Here is an 18,221-nt window from a genome sequence, read left to right as displayed (position 1 = left end):
AATGTCAGAGGATATTAAAAGCAGTAACACTGCTGGTGCTGTAGAGATCAGTACAGGCCAAATAAAACACCTTAGGGAGAATAAGTCACTATCAGTTGAGAGCTTTATATTATTCTGGATGGCAGCACTGTTTTGGAGTGGTTGGTGTGTTTGAATGCGTTTACGCTTGCATATGCCTTTGATTTGTAAAATCTTTTAAATAAATGATCAGTGTGTATATAGACGTATGGTTTGAATGTGGTAAGATGTGTCAGTTTTTTTCTGGCTTACTGTATATGATCACATGCCAAAACGTATTTAAAATTACCTGGAAACAGTTTAGCCACACTCTCCCCTCTTTATGTGCATGTTGTTCGTTCGAAAATAATCCTACGTGAAATGTAAACATTCATTGTAAGCTGCCACATTTGTCCTCCAGCGTGAGATTTCCCCCATTGCAAATGAACTGAATGTTATATGCAAATGAAAATTGTGAGCGTGTCTGAATCGGGTCTCCCACTGTGTATTGAATCCCTCTACTGTGGGAAGAAACCGACAGTATTCATATCAGTTTCTACTGCTACATCCAGACCTTCTCTTCTGTGCACATCTTTATAGATGCAAATGTCCCAGTGCATTCTGGTTTTCCCGTGATCGCATAGATCTGACAAGGGTTGTGTTTGCGTGTGGGTTGATTATCCTCTCAAGATTGCAGTGGGAATAAGAGACTCCCTGCAGACGGCAGGAACCTGGGGGTTTCTCCACATATGTTTGCACACAAGCACTCGGTCTGCAGCACGATGATGCTCGTGGAGATCCAAATGTCTCGTCAGTGGAAGAACACGTGCTGGGATGCATCTTATCAACACCCACGCACGAACATGCTCTCGTAGCCTTCAGGATACACATGATCTTGACATTTTTCAGAACAAAGCAAGCACTAAAATAGCACAACTAACACGAGAAGTATCTTTGAAATCACTGCTAGATGCTTCAGAAATATTTTTAGCATCTAACAGAGCTGTTAGCAGAAAGAAGGAACAACAACGTGACACTGGTAGAGAGAAAGCCAAACGATGGTCACCGGAGACAGAAAGTGAATTCAATTAGCAGCTGTTTAGAGGCTGAGGGAATGCCGCAAATAGAAAGCTGTCTGTGTTTTTAACAACTGGTATGAGTGATTGTCTAGCCACACTTTAAACTGACAGCATCAGCTTATTTTGCAGCTTATTCTGTCCGAGAAATGACCACATGCTTCAAGTGTAATTACATGTTGAGGCGTTTTAATACAATTTATAGACAAATAGACAAAAGTATTTGATAAAAATAAGTCCTGATAAAAAAAAAATAAAGTTATGATATTGTGCCTCTAATATCAAGTAAATGTTAATATTAATTAATTAATATCAATGTCTGTTTAAATGGCTTTTTATCTAATACACACTTTTTATCTAATATATATATATATACATATACTTAAAATATAAAAGTAACTTTTTTTTAAATATATACATGAATGTGTGTTTATTTATATACATAATAAACATACACAGTACACACACATACAGGTCCTTCTCAAAAAATTAGCCTATTGTGATAAAGTTAATTATTTTCCATAATGTAATGATAAAAATTAAACTTTCATATATTTTAGATTCATTGCACACCAACTGAAATATTTCAGGTCTTTTATTGTTTTAATACTGATGATTTTGGCATACAGCTCATGAAAACCCAAAATTCCTATCTCAAAAAATTAGCATTTCATGAAAAGGTTCTCTAAACGAGCTATTAAATTAATCATCTGAATCAACTAATTAACTCTAAACACCTGCAAAAGATTCCTGAGGCTTTTAAAAACTCCCAGCCTGGTTCATTACTCAAAACCGCAATCATGGGTAAGACTGCCGACCAGAAGGCCATCATTGACACCCTCAAGCAAGAGGGTAAGACACAGAAAGAAATTTCTGAACGAATAGGCTGTTCCCAGAGTGCTGTATCAAGGCACCTCAGTGGGAAGTCTGTGGGAAGGAAAAAATGTGGAATGCTGCACAACGAGAAGAGGTGACCGGACCCTGAGGAAGATTGTTGAGAAGGACCGATTCCAGACCTTGGGGGACCTGCGGAAGCAGTGGACTGAGTCTGGAGTAGAAACATCCAGAGCCACTGTGCACAGGCGTTTGCAGGAAATGTGCTACAGGTGCTGCATTCCCCAGGTCAAGCCACTTTTGAACCAGAAACAGCGGCACTGGACTGTTGCTCAGTGGTCCAAAGTACTTTTTTCGGATGAAAGCAAATTTTGCATGTCATTCGGAAATCAAGGTGCCAGAGTCTGGGGGAAGACTGGGGAGAAGGAAATGCCAAAATGCCTGAAGTCCAGTCCATTTCGTTTTTCAGCACGACCTGGCACCTGCTCACAGTGGCAAAACCACTGGTTAATGGTTTACTGACCATGGTATTACTGTGCTCAATTGGCCTGCCAACTCTCCTGACCTGAACCCCATAGAGAATCTGTGGGATATTGTGAAGAGAAAGTTGAGAGACGCAAGACCCAACACTCTGGATGAGCTTAAGGCCGCTATCGAAGCATCCTGGGCCTCCATAACACCTCAGCAGTGCCACAGGCTGATTGCCTCCATGCCACGCCGCATTGAAGAAGTTATTTCTGCAAAAGGATTCCCGACCAAGTATTGAGTGCATAACTGAACATAATTATTTGAAGGTTGACTTTTTTTGTTCTTTTATTGGTCGGATGAAATATGCTAATTTTTTGAGATAGGAATTTGGGGTTTTCATGAGCTGTATGCCAAAATCATCAGTATTAACCAATAAAAGACCTGAAATATTTCAGTTGGTGTGCAATGAATCTAAAATATATGAAAGTTTAATTTTTATCATTACATTATGGAAAATAATGAACTTTATCACAATATGCTAATGTTTTGAGAAGGACCTGTATATTATGTAAACAACATAACAAAACATTTATTTTGGATGCGATTAATCGTGATTAATCATTTGACAGCACTATGTTTTATTAAAATTATTTTTGTGGAAACAAAAATTCCTTGATATATAGAAAGTTCAAAACAACAGCGTTTATTTGAAACGGAAATCTTTTGTACCATTATACATGTCTCTACTATCACTTTTGATCAATTTGATGGGTAACACTTTATTTTAGGGTGTCCTTGTTACACGTTACATTTACTTACTATTATAATAACAAGTAGTTATGCATAATTACATGCAAGTAACCCTAAAACAAACCCTGACCCTAACCATAAGTTAATTAGTATTACTCAGTATTCAATGTATAATTACACTGTCACAAGAACACCTTAAAATAAAGTGTAACCATTTAATCCATCCTTGGTTAATAAAAATATAAATTTATTTAATAATAATAATAATAATAATACATTTGTATGCTGCTTGTCTGTCGTAAACCATACCTGATTCCTGTGTGTAACTGGTGCAATGTCTCCCCCTGCAGGCTGGAGTATGCGGCTGCGATGAGGGTTACACTGAGGTAATGACTTCTGATGGAGTTTTGGACCAGTGCACGGTCATACCGGTGCTTGAGATCCCCACCGCAGGAGACAGTAAGGCTGACGTGAAGACGATCCGAGCCCTCAACCCCACTCAGCCCACCGCCAACCTGCCAGGCCGCTCTGGACGCACCTGGTTCCTCCAGCCCTTCGGACCCGGTGAGTTTATGACTTAATATAACTCTGAGTGGTTGCAGACGCATTTATATTAAGAACCAGGACTAATCTATTCACACTAACTACTGCTAACCATCTTAAACCCTTTTTGTGTATAACAAGACTTTTTGCTTTGCTAAATAAATGTTCAAAACATATAGCGTGGGCATGAAAAGTATTTAGACACACATGTCTTAATTAAAAGTGAATAGGTTTATTTGTAATGTATAAGTATAATATCACAACATTTTATACACGTTTGAATTTTTTTTATATTGGAATGATAATACGATAGAAGTTTTGTTCAAGCAAAAACTTTCTGAGGCCACACAGGAAGGGTGTTCCTAACAGGAAGAACAGAGTGGCCATGTTCTGCACGAGCTACAGCTGTGTACTTGTGTTGATGTGTGTGTGTGTGTGTGTGTGTGTGTGTGTGTGTGTGTGTGTGTGTGTGTGTGTGTGTGTGTGTGTGTGTGTGTCTGCACAGATGGCAAACTGAAGACCTGGGTGTATGGTGTGGCAGCTGGAGCTTTTGTACTGCTGGTGTTCGTTGTCTCTATGACTTACTTAGCCTGGTAAGAACATTTGTTATAACAGCAAACTATATATTTTGTTCATTCCATAAATCTGCTTTATTCTGTTCATCTTTTTTTATCATGTATTTATGTTATCCCATGTAAGTTGCTTTCAGCTTGACTGCTTCACTTCATTTTCCAAATCAATACTTTTGTCTTGTTTTCCACTAAATATATTGAAAAAAACAATCTAAGATAAAATAAAACTTTAATATTAAAACCTTACCTGAAGTACAAATTTCAGGGATTATATTTTAAATGATTATTAATTAAATTAATTCTTATTCTTCCTTTTTTTAAGCTTAAACATCCATAAATATACAGTAGTTTGATTTATGATCTGCACATGAAAAGAAAATAAAAATCATAAACTCTCCAAAAGTTGAGTAAATTAAATTTATCTTAACGATTAAAAAAAAAAACCTGTAAGACGAGACAAAAATACTGATTAAGATTTTAATTTTTTTTTTTTTTTCATTTATCTCACTTCTCATTTGTATCCCCAACCCCGTCATATCTATCAGTTTTTGTATGCTGGCCCGGCGCTCTCCTCCGAGCCCGGACCCTTCCATTACCTCTGTGGTTTGGGTCGGACCCAACGACCAAGAACTGATATATACCTGTCCTGACTGTCAGCGCATTGAGACTCAGTTCAACTAGAGCTCTCAGCTCAGTCCATTCCCTCACGGCCATCCTGTCCATCACCTGTGCCTTCTCACTGTCACATGTGCCTTTCTGACCAATCACATGGAGCTGTTTGGTGGAGGTGAGCAGGTAGATCTACTGGAGTTTAGTAGTCTAGCTTTATATACACTGCTAAAAAAGAACTTCTTAAAGGGATAGTTCACCCTTTAAGACATACAATTTTTATACAAAAAATTATAATTGTTTCATGTACTCACCCTTATGTTGTTCCAAACCTGAATGAGTTTCTTTCTTATGTTGAACATCAAATGAAATATTCTGAAGAATGCTGGTATTCAAACAGCTGATGGTCCCCATTGACTTCCATAGTATTTCTTTCCCTACTCTGGAAGTCAATGGTGACCAACAGCTATCTGATCACCAGCATTCTTTAAAATATCTTCTTTTGTGTTCAATATAAGAAAGAAACTCAAACAGGTTTGAAACAACATGAGGGTGAAAAAAAAAACTTTTTGGATGAACTATTCCTTTAACAAATGTTTAATTAGTCTTATTTAATTATACCTAATTAAAAAATTAAAACAATATACATTTATCTTAAAAACACTGATTGTTGTTATCTTAAAACTTTCTACTTCAAACTAATGGGAATAAATATGTTAGTGCAGACAAAATACACTTCTATTCAAGACACAGTCACTGTAAAACCTTGAATGCGTCATGGGGCTTTTTAACAGACTGAATTAAATATGTAATGATGTTATTAAATACGTGACCCTGGACCACAAAATCAGTCATAAGCACAGGTATATTTGTAGCATTGGTCAAAAATACATTGTATGGGTCAAAGTTATAGATTTTTTTTTCATGCCAAAAATCATTAGAATATTAAGTAATATGAAGATATTTTGTAAATTTTCTATCCTAAATGTATCATAACTTAATTTTTGATTAATAACATGCACGGCTAATAACTTGAAACGTGATTTTCTCAGTATTGAAATGAGCATAAATAAGTATTCTGTAGAATAATCTTAAATGTGCCTTACAATTAAAAGCCTCATGGAATATGAAATTAAATACATCTTGAAATTAAATAGTACAGAAAATAAAAAAATATATATTTATCATTTCATTATTATATATTTAATTTATTATGTTAAATCATATCATAATGCACTGTTGTAACTGGAAAATAAAGATGGTTATTGTTAGGAAAATAAAATACATTAAGAATAGGATTTTTGCACTGTATCTATACAAATAGAGTAATATATTCAAAGAAATGTTTGAATATTCACGAATAGACAAATATTGTAACCCGTTTCTGTTCCCACACTGCCCCCTCATGGTCAGGTCTGACATAACCATCATCATCAATGAACACGCATCATTTTCTCATATATTCCTTGAAATTCACCTTATATTTAAAAGTTATTCTGACAATAGTGGAATTTTGAGGCTAAATTGACACTGAGGTAAAGAGGATGTTGTATTCACATGTGTCCCTATCTCTGTGTCATAGTTGTCGCTAAGGTAAGTTTGGTTTGGCTGGAACTTTGCTGCTGGCTTCTTCCTGTTCCTTCCACTGCTAAAGCTATGCTTCCTGTAAAAGTTAGCATGGCAGCTGATTACTAATCATAATAATTAATAATCACTTCTAACTGATTTTAGCATCTGTCTTCATGTCTTATCGGAAAAATCCCCAGTTAAATATTTAATTAAAAGTCGCAAAATAATACACTGCACACTTAAATGATAAATGTGCAGTACAAGGTTATTATATAAACATTAGATTCATCTATCGAATGATAAAAAGGCCTTTGCTAATGCATGGCAACCAGCAGCAGTGCATGAACATCTTAACACCAAAAAATGCCTTGGAAAAATACAAATGAGAGGCATTTCAATACAGCAAAATGATAAAAACATATGAATAAACAGATGCAATAGATAAAGGTAGCAGATTTAATGTACTGGCATACAATATTAGATGTACAATAATAGAAGGTCAGATCTTTTCAAATATTATAGAAGCTTGCTATCTTATTGCATCTGTTAAAGTAAAATGTTGTTGCTTTGTAATAATAACTATTTCTTTTTCTACAGCAAAAAGCCAAAGAAGCCCCAGAGAAGACAGATGAACAGACTCAAGCCTCTGACGCTGGCTTATGACGGCGACGCTGACATGTAGCTTAACTACGTCTGCTTCAAACTACAGACACTCGCCTCCTTTCACAGTCGGCCATCGGTACGAGCCTCAAACAAGGAGACTCGCGCAAACTTACCGACTGCTTTTTATAAGACGCTAATGGAACCTCAGAGAGAGAGACTCGATCTGTGTTTATATAATGTTTCTCCCCCCTCCTTTTTTTACGTTCAACTTTTTTGACTTTTATTTCACAAGAGCCTTCATAAACTCTTCAAAAATCTTCTTCAGGGAGTCTGCCTTCACCTCTCTGCCATCGACATCTTTCTGTAACATAGACTTTGGTCTTTCGGGAGGAAAGTTGCAGGACCTTTTTGAAATTGCGAAGTTTTTTTTGCTGAGAAAGCACACAGTATGCCCGCCTCCTGTTTAGTCGCACTTTCATTTCAGCTCCTGCAATATCTACATTGTCTGTTGGGCGGTCGCATGTTCAGACAAACTAAATACACAATAGCATTTTCAGCCCCGAAACACTCAATATTGTGTGATCAGAATGATAAAAGCCTGCCGATTGAATGGGCTCACTAGCGCCCCCTATAGAAACTCTGGCCTGCCTTTCCCCTTCTCTGTATCCAGTCTCCATTTTGCACTATATTAGTGCAGCATGAACATTTACTTATTGCATTGCCATAGAAAACTGCCTCTCGCAAAACAAAATGATGTACAGTCTTGTGATAGACACGTTTCTTTTTGAAAAAAAAAAAAAAGCGAGCGAGAGAGAACAAAAGTAGCCCTTTTTCTTCTGATGGAACTCACTGGTGTTTGTTTATACGTACTTGTTTACTGGTTGCCTTCTGTTTGTGATAAAGGGGCCATTGAAATGTTTTTTTTTGTGGACCCCACAAACCCCCTGTTGTATGTACAGTTGCAATCAGCCATGTGTTTGCTTTCTCTGCCTGATTGACTTGTGTGTGATTCAATGGTTCTTCTCACCTTAGAGATCCATGTTGGTGAAGTTTTCCATGTGTTTCAGTCTTTCGTCTCTGATTCCAAGGGCTCTGTTTTAATAATTAGAGCGCTTTTAACAGTACTATTTTTGATTTACTGATCCTACTGTGTCTGTGTGAACCAGTTCTGTTTGCAGTTTGTATAACGTGACTATCTGACACAATAACAGCATGCCGTTTCATATCAGCTAGATTCGGAAGAACCAGTACTCTGATACTGAAGGATTACTTGTGGAAACATTCGTTTGACATTATTACCTAATACGAACCTGATTTGAGGTTGAAAAAAGCTCAGCTCATTCATTAGAATGAAGAAATGCTGCAGCTGAGATTTTACGTAAGGGATGATGTACAGTGAGCTGGTTATTATTGCAAAATATGCCCTGACAGGGAGATTTATAATATAAATAATAGAGAAAAAAACGGAACGTTGCCTTTGCAACTGACTTGAAATAAAAAAAATAAAAAAAACGAATATAAAATTGAACATTCTTCTATGGCATTTATAATTTCATCGTGTATTTATGTATCATCATAAATCATGTACGGTAACTTATTCTGTTAAATCACGTCATAATGCACTGTTGCTTCTCATGTAAATGTTTTTCTCTTTTTTTAAAGAATTTGTAGGTATTATAACTGGAAAATGTGATTGGAAAATACGAATAGACTAATATATTCGAATAAACGTTTTAATATACATTAGGCAAATATTGTAGCCTGTTTCTGTATCCACACTGCCCCCTCATGGTCAGGTACAACAGAACCATCATCATAATTATTATTGTCATCAATGAACACTCATCAAATGCTAAAATTAAAACTAAAATTGAAAAAAAAATTAAAGCTATATAGACGCTTAAAAATGGCAAGTACATGCCAAAATTACTAAAACTAAGATAGACCGTATAAATTAAAAGCTAATTCAAAATATTAATAGTTAAATTAATAATACTAAAATTACACCGGTGAAAATGACCAGCTTACTGTACCCTTTCGTGCTTATTACACGGTTATTTGGCAAACACACACTGACATTGAAAATTGTTTTCAATTTAAATAACTTTTATATTATTGTTAATCTTAGCTAATAAATAAAAAGTAATTTACAAAATATGGAACAATCAGCCTAGCATCAAGACAACATTGCAGCATTACAGTATTATTTAAACTGGAGACATTTAATGTGATACATTAACTGAGACACTAGATGGCGCCAGATGCGTTTGACTTGAAAGTGCCGCTAATCTGATGTACAGTGCTGCCATAAATGACGATTGACCAGAACTGCATTATTCCAGAGAGCCGTGTAATAAGTGCTTGTGATGTTCAGTTTTCAAAGGAATACAGGACTTTTTTTTATTCTTTTTTTTATATAATTTTTCTTCTTGTTTTTATTATTATTACTATTATTTATTTATTTTATAAGAGTGCACGTTATTTATCACCATGCCATGAACCTGTGTATAAGTAATCACACACCAACATAATCAGTAACGAAGAGATGTGGATTCAGATATGACTGAAATGGTCATCGGTGTCACCAACCTTCTAAAAATCGGGTAGAAAAGCACAAATGAATAGGTTAGGGCCACTTTTTCCAAAAACCATATCTGCAGTGAATGAACTATGGGCACTATTGATCTCTAATGGCATATCATTGAGTTTGCTTTCAAATGCGATGGGTGAAAGGAATGTTTAATTGTGTTAATACTTATTTTGTTAATTTGTAAATACATGAATGATCTTTTATTTAATGATTTCTTTATTATATGTAAATTTGTTCATTCCTTTTTTTACCACACAGAGTGTTTAGTTTAAACCTTTCAAAGTGTGTTTGACAGTATGTGGTGGGAGTGTGTGTGTGTGAGAGAGAGAGAGAGAGAGAGAGAGAGAGTCTGTTGTTACTGATCTTCGCTGGGAAGAACCAAGTTACTGTGTGAAAATATTGCTTTCTTCTTTTCCTACAGGTTGTTTATATGTGTCTGATGAATTGCTGATAATAAACAAGAAAAACATTGCTGTACATGTGGCTCATTTTATTTTTCATTTGATTTTAGCTTGCCAGTTTTTGCATTCAGTTTTAGAAAAAAATGCACATTGCTTTGTAAGATCATGTTGAGGAGGTTCAATATAGTAAATATTTTGTGCAAACGAATTAGATTTTCTTTGAGATCATCCCAGTTTTGACTCACTGTTTTTGAGTGGATACATTCAGCAGTGTACCATTACAATATAATAATAATAACGAAAACATTAATGATATTGGCAGCAAGTTTATGGTAAAATGTAAACCCAAATAGTTGTTTAACATATAATTATTTAGGGGGTCCTTCGTGGGTCTGTCACATGAAAATGCCAGTATATTCTTAAAACTTACTTTAGTGCCACAGTTACTGCTGCAAGATGTCTGAATGTTTAATAATACAAAAAACTGCATAAATGATCCTATTCAGCAATGATGACCAAACAGGTATTGATAAAAAAAGACAGCAAAAAAAAATTAAAATGTTTCAAAAGTTTTCTTCTTTTTATTTATATATATATATATATATATATATATATATATATATATATATATATATTTATATATATATATATATATATATATATATATATATATATATATATATATATATATATATATATATATATTTATATATATATATATATATATATATATATATATATATATATATTTGTGTGTGTGTGTGTATTTTTTCTTTTCATCAAAGAATCCTGAAAACAAAAACATATAAATAAAATGATGTATAAAATACTTAGAAAATTATTGTATTTCCACAAAATCATTAAGCAGCCATCAAAATTAATATTCAAATGACGCAACGTGTTTTAATTTGCGTATTTTCGCCCATCTATAACCAATCATTATAAACAGCAGCCATTCAAGCCAATCAACTTTCAGTGTAACTTTACTGCGTCATCCATCCGTCTAATAACAACAGTTGATGAAGAACTTTCAAATTCAGTGATATATCGATGCATCCAAAATGTATACCGACAGGGACATGAATATGAATTTGTCCTAATGAGTGCGTAGAGGATGGAGTTCTTCCGCGCACAGGTGAGAATTATGTTGGATGGAATGGGGCTGCGAGATTTATTCCGTTGATTTACTACACTGACAAGTGATATAAGATTGTAACACGTTATAAATCATCAATAATATTTTAATATCATATATGTATGCGAGCATACGTGTCATTAAATATATAAACTGTCAAATCCAACCTCCTGCGTTCTTTTACTGGGTTCCTCACTTTTGATGTATACCACTAGAAGTCGCTACAAGACAGTGTCTGAATTCTTTCAATGCCTGACAAGCAGATTTGTTTTTCCACCAATGTAGAAATGTTTGGTAATGAATTAAAGTGCTCCAGATGGTTTAAAATATTAAAATCCTAAAAAAAAAAAAAAAGTTTTCTTTAAGACATGATTTTCCACTCACAAACAGCATATGATTCAGCTGTATAATTTGGGACAGTAGCCTACAATTGCACATAATCAGAGGAAAGATTCAGTAGACCTCACTTTTGGAGGTCGTCCCATAGAGTTGGATGTAAAGTGACAGTGCCTACAGTGTAGGATGTTCTTATGTTTTAATAGTAGAGTCACCCTGCTGCCCTCAGCTTGTTAAAGTCATATCTGGCTTTAATCAACAAGGTCACAATGCTTCTATGATTATAATCATGGCTTGAGGCCTCTGGGTGGCTTCAGTCCTCATTACCCAATCAGTAATTATCACAATCATGTCTCTTGGCCCTCATTCCAATTGAATTCCTCCGCTAAAAGCAGGAAGACTTACAGACTGACCTAATCAATTAAAGTCCCAGTGCAAGGCTACTTCAATCTGATGACTTTGCCCCAACCTCTGAGTTATCCAAATAGAGCGCAAATTTGATTAAGCAGAACCGACATCAGGTACAGGAAAGGATTCCTGGAATATCAGTTCCAAATTGAAGGAAGGAAGTTCAAGTTGGTCCAAGATTGTGGGACAGTGATAACCTTCAGCAGATAAATCAAGCTTCGACTCCATTACATCATTAAGTTTCACTTTAGGGAGTCTTAAAACTACAGCACATGATTGATTTGAAGACGCTGTGGTCGCTGTGGCAAATGTTCAAACGCTGGGGTGAAGCTTAAAGAGACAGTTCACATGTTGTCATGTTTTACTTAGCCCCATGTCATTACACACCTTCTATAGAAGGTATTTTGTAAAAATGTCTCACTTTGTTGTTTTATATTGCTATTCAGTGCAGGTCAATTGGATCTAATGTCCCCAGTGACTCTCAATGCATGTACAAAAACGGTCTTCAGAATTTGTTCTTTGTAGAACCCATAAAGGAACATGGTGATGGTTATAAAATTAGATGAGAAGATGATAACCACCTCTTTCTTATCCTTTTATAATCTGAAGAACCTTTTTTGCAACAAGGAACCTTTTGTGAAACAGAAAGGTTTTCAGATTTTTAAGGTTCTTTATGGAACCATTTACACAAAAAGGTTCTTCTATGGCCTCATGAAGCACCCTTATTTTTAAGAGCGTAGGAGCTTGGTTGTTCCTATTTGTTCTGCAGAACATTTATGGGTGAACTACCCCTTTAAGAAAGACTCCAGAGATGCAAAACTTCCTTAAAAGCTTTTTTGTTTCTCATGAAAGTTGTTGAAACTTCATCAAAAGGCCCCTGCAGATGAAATGGAAAAACTCGAGAGCATATTGAAATAATAAAAAAACAACATTTCCCGACTGCAGCAGTGAGACATTTGTTATTGTTTAAAGCAGTGGTTCCCAAACTTTTCCATTCCACGACCCACCTAGACAAGTGTAATATATTTCACGACCCACCAAAATATTAAAAAAAAAAAAAAAACAACGAGTGAAATTACTTTAAACCTAATCTTACTTAAAATTTTTATGACAGAAATTAAGTATTTAAGAAAAATAACCATTTTATTTTAGAGTACAACTGAAAATTTCACTACAAATTTACAAGTTTTAATTTTTGTTTACTGGCGTTAAAATATGTAGTGTCCATAAAAACGTGAAGCAGGCTCACTCCAGTGAAGTGTGATCTGCGCTGCTGTGTTTTGTTGCATTCATGATCCTTCCGTGTGTGTCGGCGAGAACGGAGCACAATCCAACACTTTTTTAGAAAAGCATAAGAAGCAAAGCAGAACTATCTAAAACAGTTTGGAGATTAAAATAATTGTGAAATAGGTAAAAAAAGACCGATTGAACCTTTTAATGACATTGCTCTGAGACCTTCAAAACACGCAACGCACACGGACTTAATTGCAATTTGAAAATCACACTAAGGATATTGCAGTTCATTATTAATGTTGGTGGGCTATATCGTTGTGATGAGTGGGTTCCCAGTTCCCGCCTCCTTCTTCCTGTGATTGTGAAGATTTTAATGTTTTACACTGGTGCCGAAGCCAGGGAGGAAGGAGGGGCGCGCTGCCGAAGATCCTTCGCCGCTGGGGTGAATCCGCAGTGCCATCGAGCAGGGCGAAGGAGTCTGCCGCCGAGGGTGCTCGATGTGGTGGGCTGGAGTGAGTTGCCGGGGGGGGGGGGGGCGAACTCACTCCAGCCCACCGCCTCGATGACTCCTTCGTGGAAAGAGGTGGGAACCGGCGGACAATCAAACAAAGTTTTAATAACCAAATAAACACAAAACAGCGCGACAGCCCCTCTCGGATGACTGCCGTGCACAAATAAAAAACAAACACAAAATAAAACCCAGGCCTGGTCCTCTCTCGTCCTTCACTGTCATCGCTCCTCTTTTGTATCTTTCCGATCTCCTCCGTGGTTCTTGAGACCGGTGAGTGTTGCTCATTTCCCAATCACTCCACCGGCCTAGCTCTGTTCCCATGGCACTAGGCCCCGCCCCACTCGTCACATTCGTGCAGCCCTAGACTGAACTGTGTTAGTGTCTGTGTGTCATTGAAACGCAAAATTAGCTGCAGCCAAGTGACTTTGTGCGACCCACCTTGTTCCATTCCGTGACCCACGAGTGGGTCGCGACCCACAGTTTGAAAACCCCTGGTTTAAAGAGTCGAGTTTGTAATTCACTGTAATCTGAATCATAAACCCTCCTGATTGTGTACGCCATTCTGAGATGCAGATGCAGTGGACTTTGTGTATGAGTATCAGTCTGGCCGTGTCTTCAAGTCCAGCCGTCAGTTTAATTGCCATGCGGAAGCACTTGATGCGCGCCAGCTGCATCCTGCGACCGGTGCTCTGATCCCGCATTTGTCTCTGTCAGTGCCTTCGGGGTCCGCCTGCTCCAGCACTCATATGAGCCATGCTGGCAGCCACCACCAACCTGCACCAACTTAGCTCGACATGAAAAGTCTCTCTTTCTCTCTCTCTCTCAGTTTCTCACAAACACACAAACACCCTTCAAATCAGTACTGCAGCTTGTGGGATGAATATACTGTATGTCTGTAATGTATAAAAAGGCACGAGCGACGGTTTATGGTGCAAGATAACACCTGGCCGCTGGAACCTTGCATAAGAGCGCCTGAGTTTGGCCTAATTGAAAGCCTCCCTATTGTGTCACCACAGCCCCTATGGGGTCCGCTCCCTTCTCTCTGAAACATCTGCCCACACAATCAGGCATTCAGCCATGCCAGCTGAGCCATGCCACAGCAGTGTATTGCCAGCGTCACTCAGCTGGCTCAATCTTCCTCTTCCTCCTTTTCTTTATCTGTCCTCGCTTCTTTTCCACTGAACCGTTCGGAAATGGAAGTCTCTACCCTATAATCTGCTGTTCTCTGTGGTAGATTACATGGTTTGAGTGAATGTGAATGAGAGTGAGAGAGGACCAAAGGTAGGCTGTGTTAAATTAAACCCACTTGACCTCATGATTAGAAGGAAGGGAGAGTGTGTATTGTGAGCAGGTGTCCCCTCTGACGGTTTTGAGCGTCAAAGTCTTGTGCATTAACCCCGTCTGTCTGTTTTTATCAAACTTAAAAGACTTCAAAATTTGTTGAGACAACCCGACCTGTATGGATACTCGTGTACACATCAAAAGCGGAAAAAGAGTACAAAAAAGGAAATAAATGAAGTTGCATTAGACGTCACATCCTGAGATATAAAGTTGCTTTGTGGGATTGTGTTGCAATTATGAGATATAAAATTGAAATTTGTTAGATAAAAAGTTGCATTTGTGAGATAAATAGCAGCAGAAATAGGAAATTGCAACTGAGATATAGTTGTATTAGCAAGACACAAAGCTGCAATTATAAAACATAAAACAACATTTATAAGATAAATTTGCGACATAAGTTACATTTTGAGATAAATCACAACAGAGATATATAATTGCTGCTGAGATATAGTGATATAGTTGTTTTCAAGATACAAAGCTGCTATTTTAAAATATAAAATCACATTTATAAAATATTTAAAGTTGCATTTGTGATATGTATTTACAAGGTGCAATTATGAGATTTAAAAAAATGTAGTTATGAGATGTTAAGTTGCATTTAATCAGTTGTAATCTCACATTTTGTGAAACATGAAGTTACAACAGAGATATATATTGCAGTTGGGAGATAAAGTTATATGCAAGATACAAAGCTGCAATTATGAGACCTAAAAACTGCATTCATGAGATAAAATTGGAATTGTGAGATCAAGTCGGATTTATGAGATATGAAGTCACATTTGCGAGATAAGCCACAACAGTGAAATAAAAGTGCAATTGAGAGATATAAAGTTATATCTATAAGATACAAAGTAAATTTTCAGATATAAAATTGCACTTATGATATGTTAAATTGCATTTGTTAAATATGAAGTTGCATTTGTGAGATTTGTGAGAAAGATGCATTTACATGAGATAAATTAGTAATTGTAAGACATATAATTGCAACTGTGAGATATAAAGTCACATTTCTGATATGAAATTGAATTGGTGAGATGTAAAATCACAGTTATGAAGAATAAAATTGTTTTGGTGAGATCTAAAGTCACAAATACATTTTGAGGTGCAAATGGGCCTCTGCATCTGACTGATTTTAATATATAATAAGATCAGAAGACCAGCAATAAAAGTACTTGACTTCAACAAGTGCTAAAATTACATAAGCGCTTTGTTTCAAAAGGTGATCACCAGAAATGATGAGTAAGAAATGAATTTAACATTGAATGGACCCTCAAGTCATGGACTTGACTGAGCAGAGAGTTCAAGTATATACTGCAGGTCTTTTTCAGGCCTCAGTAATGTGGCCTTCAGCATTCTCGGGTTATTTGAAGTTATTAACCCTGGGCTTTAACATCAATAGACCATATGCTCTGCATTCTGCTCCAAATGCTGGTTGTGAGCAATGTCCTCTCACCCATGCTCTGTACTGCATCTCTGTAGAGCTGTGCTGGGCCTGGATGATACATCCCTGCAGACCCATTTGCTGCATGCTATGACTGTGAAGGCCACCACTGCCATTCACAACCTCCTCCCATTTCAGCCGGTGCCTGAGTTACTGCCTGAGTGACACTTCAGACTGCCGCCGTGCTGTAGCAATGAGACCTCCACAGATTTATAGACCCCGTTGCTTTTTACATGCATGCATAGCAACAGCTGTGTAAAAAAATCCACACTGTCAGCATTTGCTGGTTCATAGTTTTTTACACAGGCATTTCAAGACAATTCATGAGAGCCTCAGGCCTCCCCAGAATATGATATGATTGAATCTTCCTTACCAATATCAAACAATAAGCAGCAATGTTATCTAGATCACCAGTTTTGACCTGGTTTTGGTAAAGAATGCACTATAAATTGCTAATCGTTTTGTTATTTGAACAGACCTTGTGACTTGTCAAAATATCTAAAGAAATACAATAATAATAAAAAAATATATATATACAGTACAGACCAAAAGTTTGGAAACATTACTATTCTTCTGCTCATCAAGCCTGCATTTATTTGATCAAAAATACAGAAAAAACAGTAATATTGTGAAATATTATTACAACTTAAAATAATAGTTTTCTATTTGAATATACTTAAAAAAAAAAAATATTCCTGTGATGCAAAGCTGAATTTTCAGCATCATTACTCCAGCCTTCAGTGTCACATGTAACATCCAGTCTATCACATGATCATTTAGAAATCATTCTAATATTCTGATTTATTATGAGTGTTGGAAACAGTTCTGCTGTATAATATACTTGATGAATAACAGGTTAAAAAGAACTGCATTTATTCAAAATAAAAAAAAAATTCTAATAATATATTTTCTTTACTATCATTTTTTATCAATTTAACACATCCTTGCTGAATAAAAGTATTGATTTTATTTAAAAAGAAGAAAGAAAGAAAAATTACTGACCCCAAATTACTGACCAGTAGTGTATATTGTTATTACAAAATTATTATATTTCAATTGTTTTTTATCAAAGTATCCTAAAAAAGTATCACATGTTCTGAAAAAATATTAAGCAGCAGAACTGTTTCCAACTTTGATAATGAATCATCTTATTAGAATGATTTCTAAAGGATCATGTGATAATGATCCTAAAAATTCAGCTTTGCATCAGAAATAAATGATAATTTAAAGTATAATAAATTTAAAAACAATAATTTTAAATTGTAATAATATATCACAATATTACATTTGTTTCTGTATTTTTGATCAAATAAATGCAGGCTTGATGAGCAGAAGAAACTTCTTTCGAAACTTCTTTAAAAATAGTAATGTTTCCAAACTTTTGGATATATATATACAATCCATCTGTGATGTTTACTGTATAAGTCAGATCAATCTTGACCTTTCACCTTTGATCTTTCTGAATCTTATGCATCTTTGGAAAGTTTTAGTAAATCCGTGAATCAAAGTTGACATTTTTATGATCTAGCTTGCTCGCAAAATTACTAATGCTTAAATAAAAAATTGTTTGGTAAAAATGGGAACGAGTGGATTTTTATTTATTTATTTATTTATCTGTGATGGATGTGCCATGTGGGTCCATATTGACTTATTTGAGTCATTTTGATTTATTTGTGATATGCATGGATTGAAACTGAAAGGTGTAAATGTTACTTTACTAACATACAGCAGAATAACATCTATAATTTAAAAATTTTGACAAATGATTATGAAATGCAATTAAAATGAACCAGGTGCATTTAAG

At 35.8% G+C, this 18,221-nt stretch overlaps 1 protein-coding gene across 1 annotated transcript in view; it reads left to right on the top strand.

The window, feature by feature from the left end:
- Positions 1–8,710, top strand: part of LOC132145431 (thrombospondin type-1 domain-containing protein 7A) — a 117,341-nt gene extending 108,631 nt beyond the window's left edge. Inside the window, exons 25-27 of the mRNA XM_059556461.1 lie at positions 3,476–3,689; positions 4,174–4,261; positions 7,016–8,710. Of these exons, the coding sequence (XP_059412444.1) occupies positions 3,476–3,689; positions 4,174–4,261; positions 7,016–7,100 (387 nt within the window). The 3' untranslated portion in view covers positions 7,101–8,710. The remainder of the gene's footprint in view (positions 1–3,475; positions 3,690–4,173; positions 4,262–7,015) is intronic.
- Positions 8,711–18,221: the final 9,511 nt, after the last annotated feature.

The sequence above is a fragment of the Carassius carassius genome, chromosome 8 (assembly GCF_963082965.1).
Source record: "Carassius carassius chromosome 8, fCarCar2.1, whole genome shotgun sequence".
Lineage (NCBI taxonomy): Eukaryota > Metazoa > Chordata > Actinopteri > Cypriniformes > Cyprinidae > Carassius > Carassius carassius.
The sequence above is the reverse complement of the archived record's forward strand: the minus strand, read 5'-3'. Positions and strand labels throughout refer to the sequence as shown.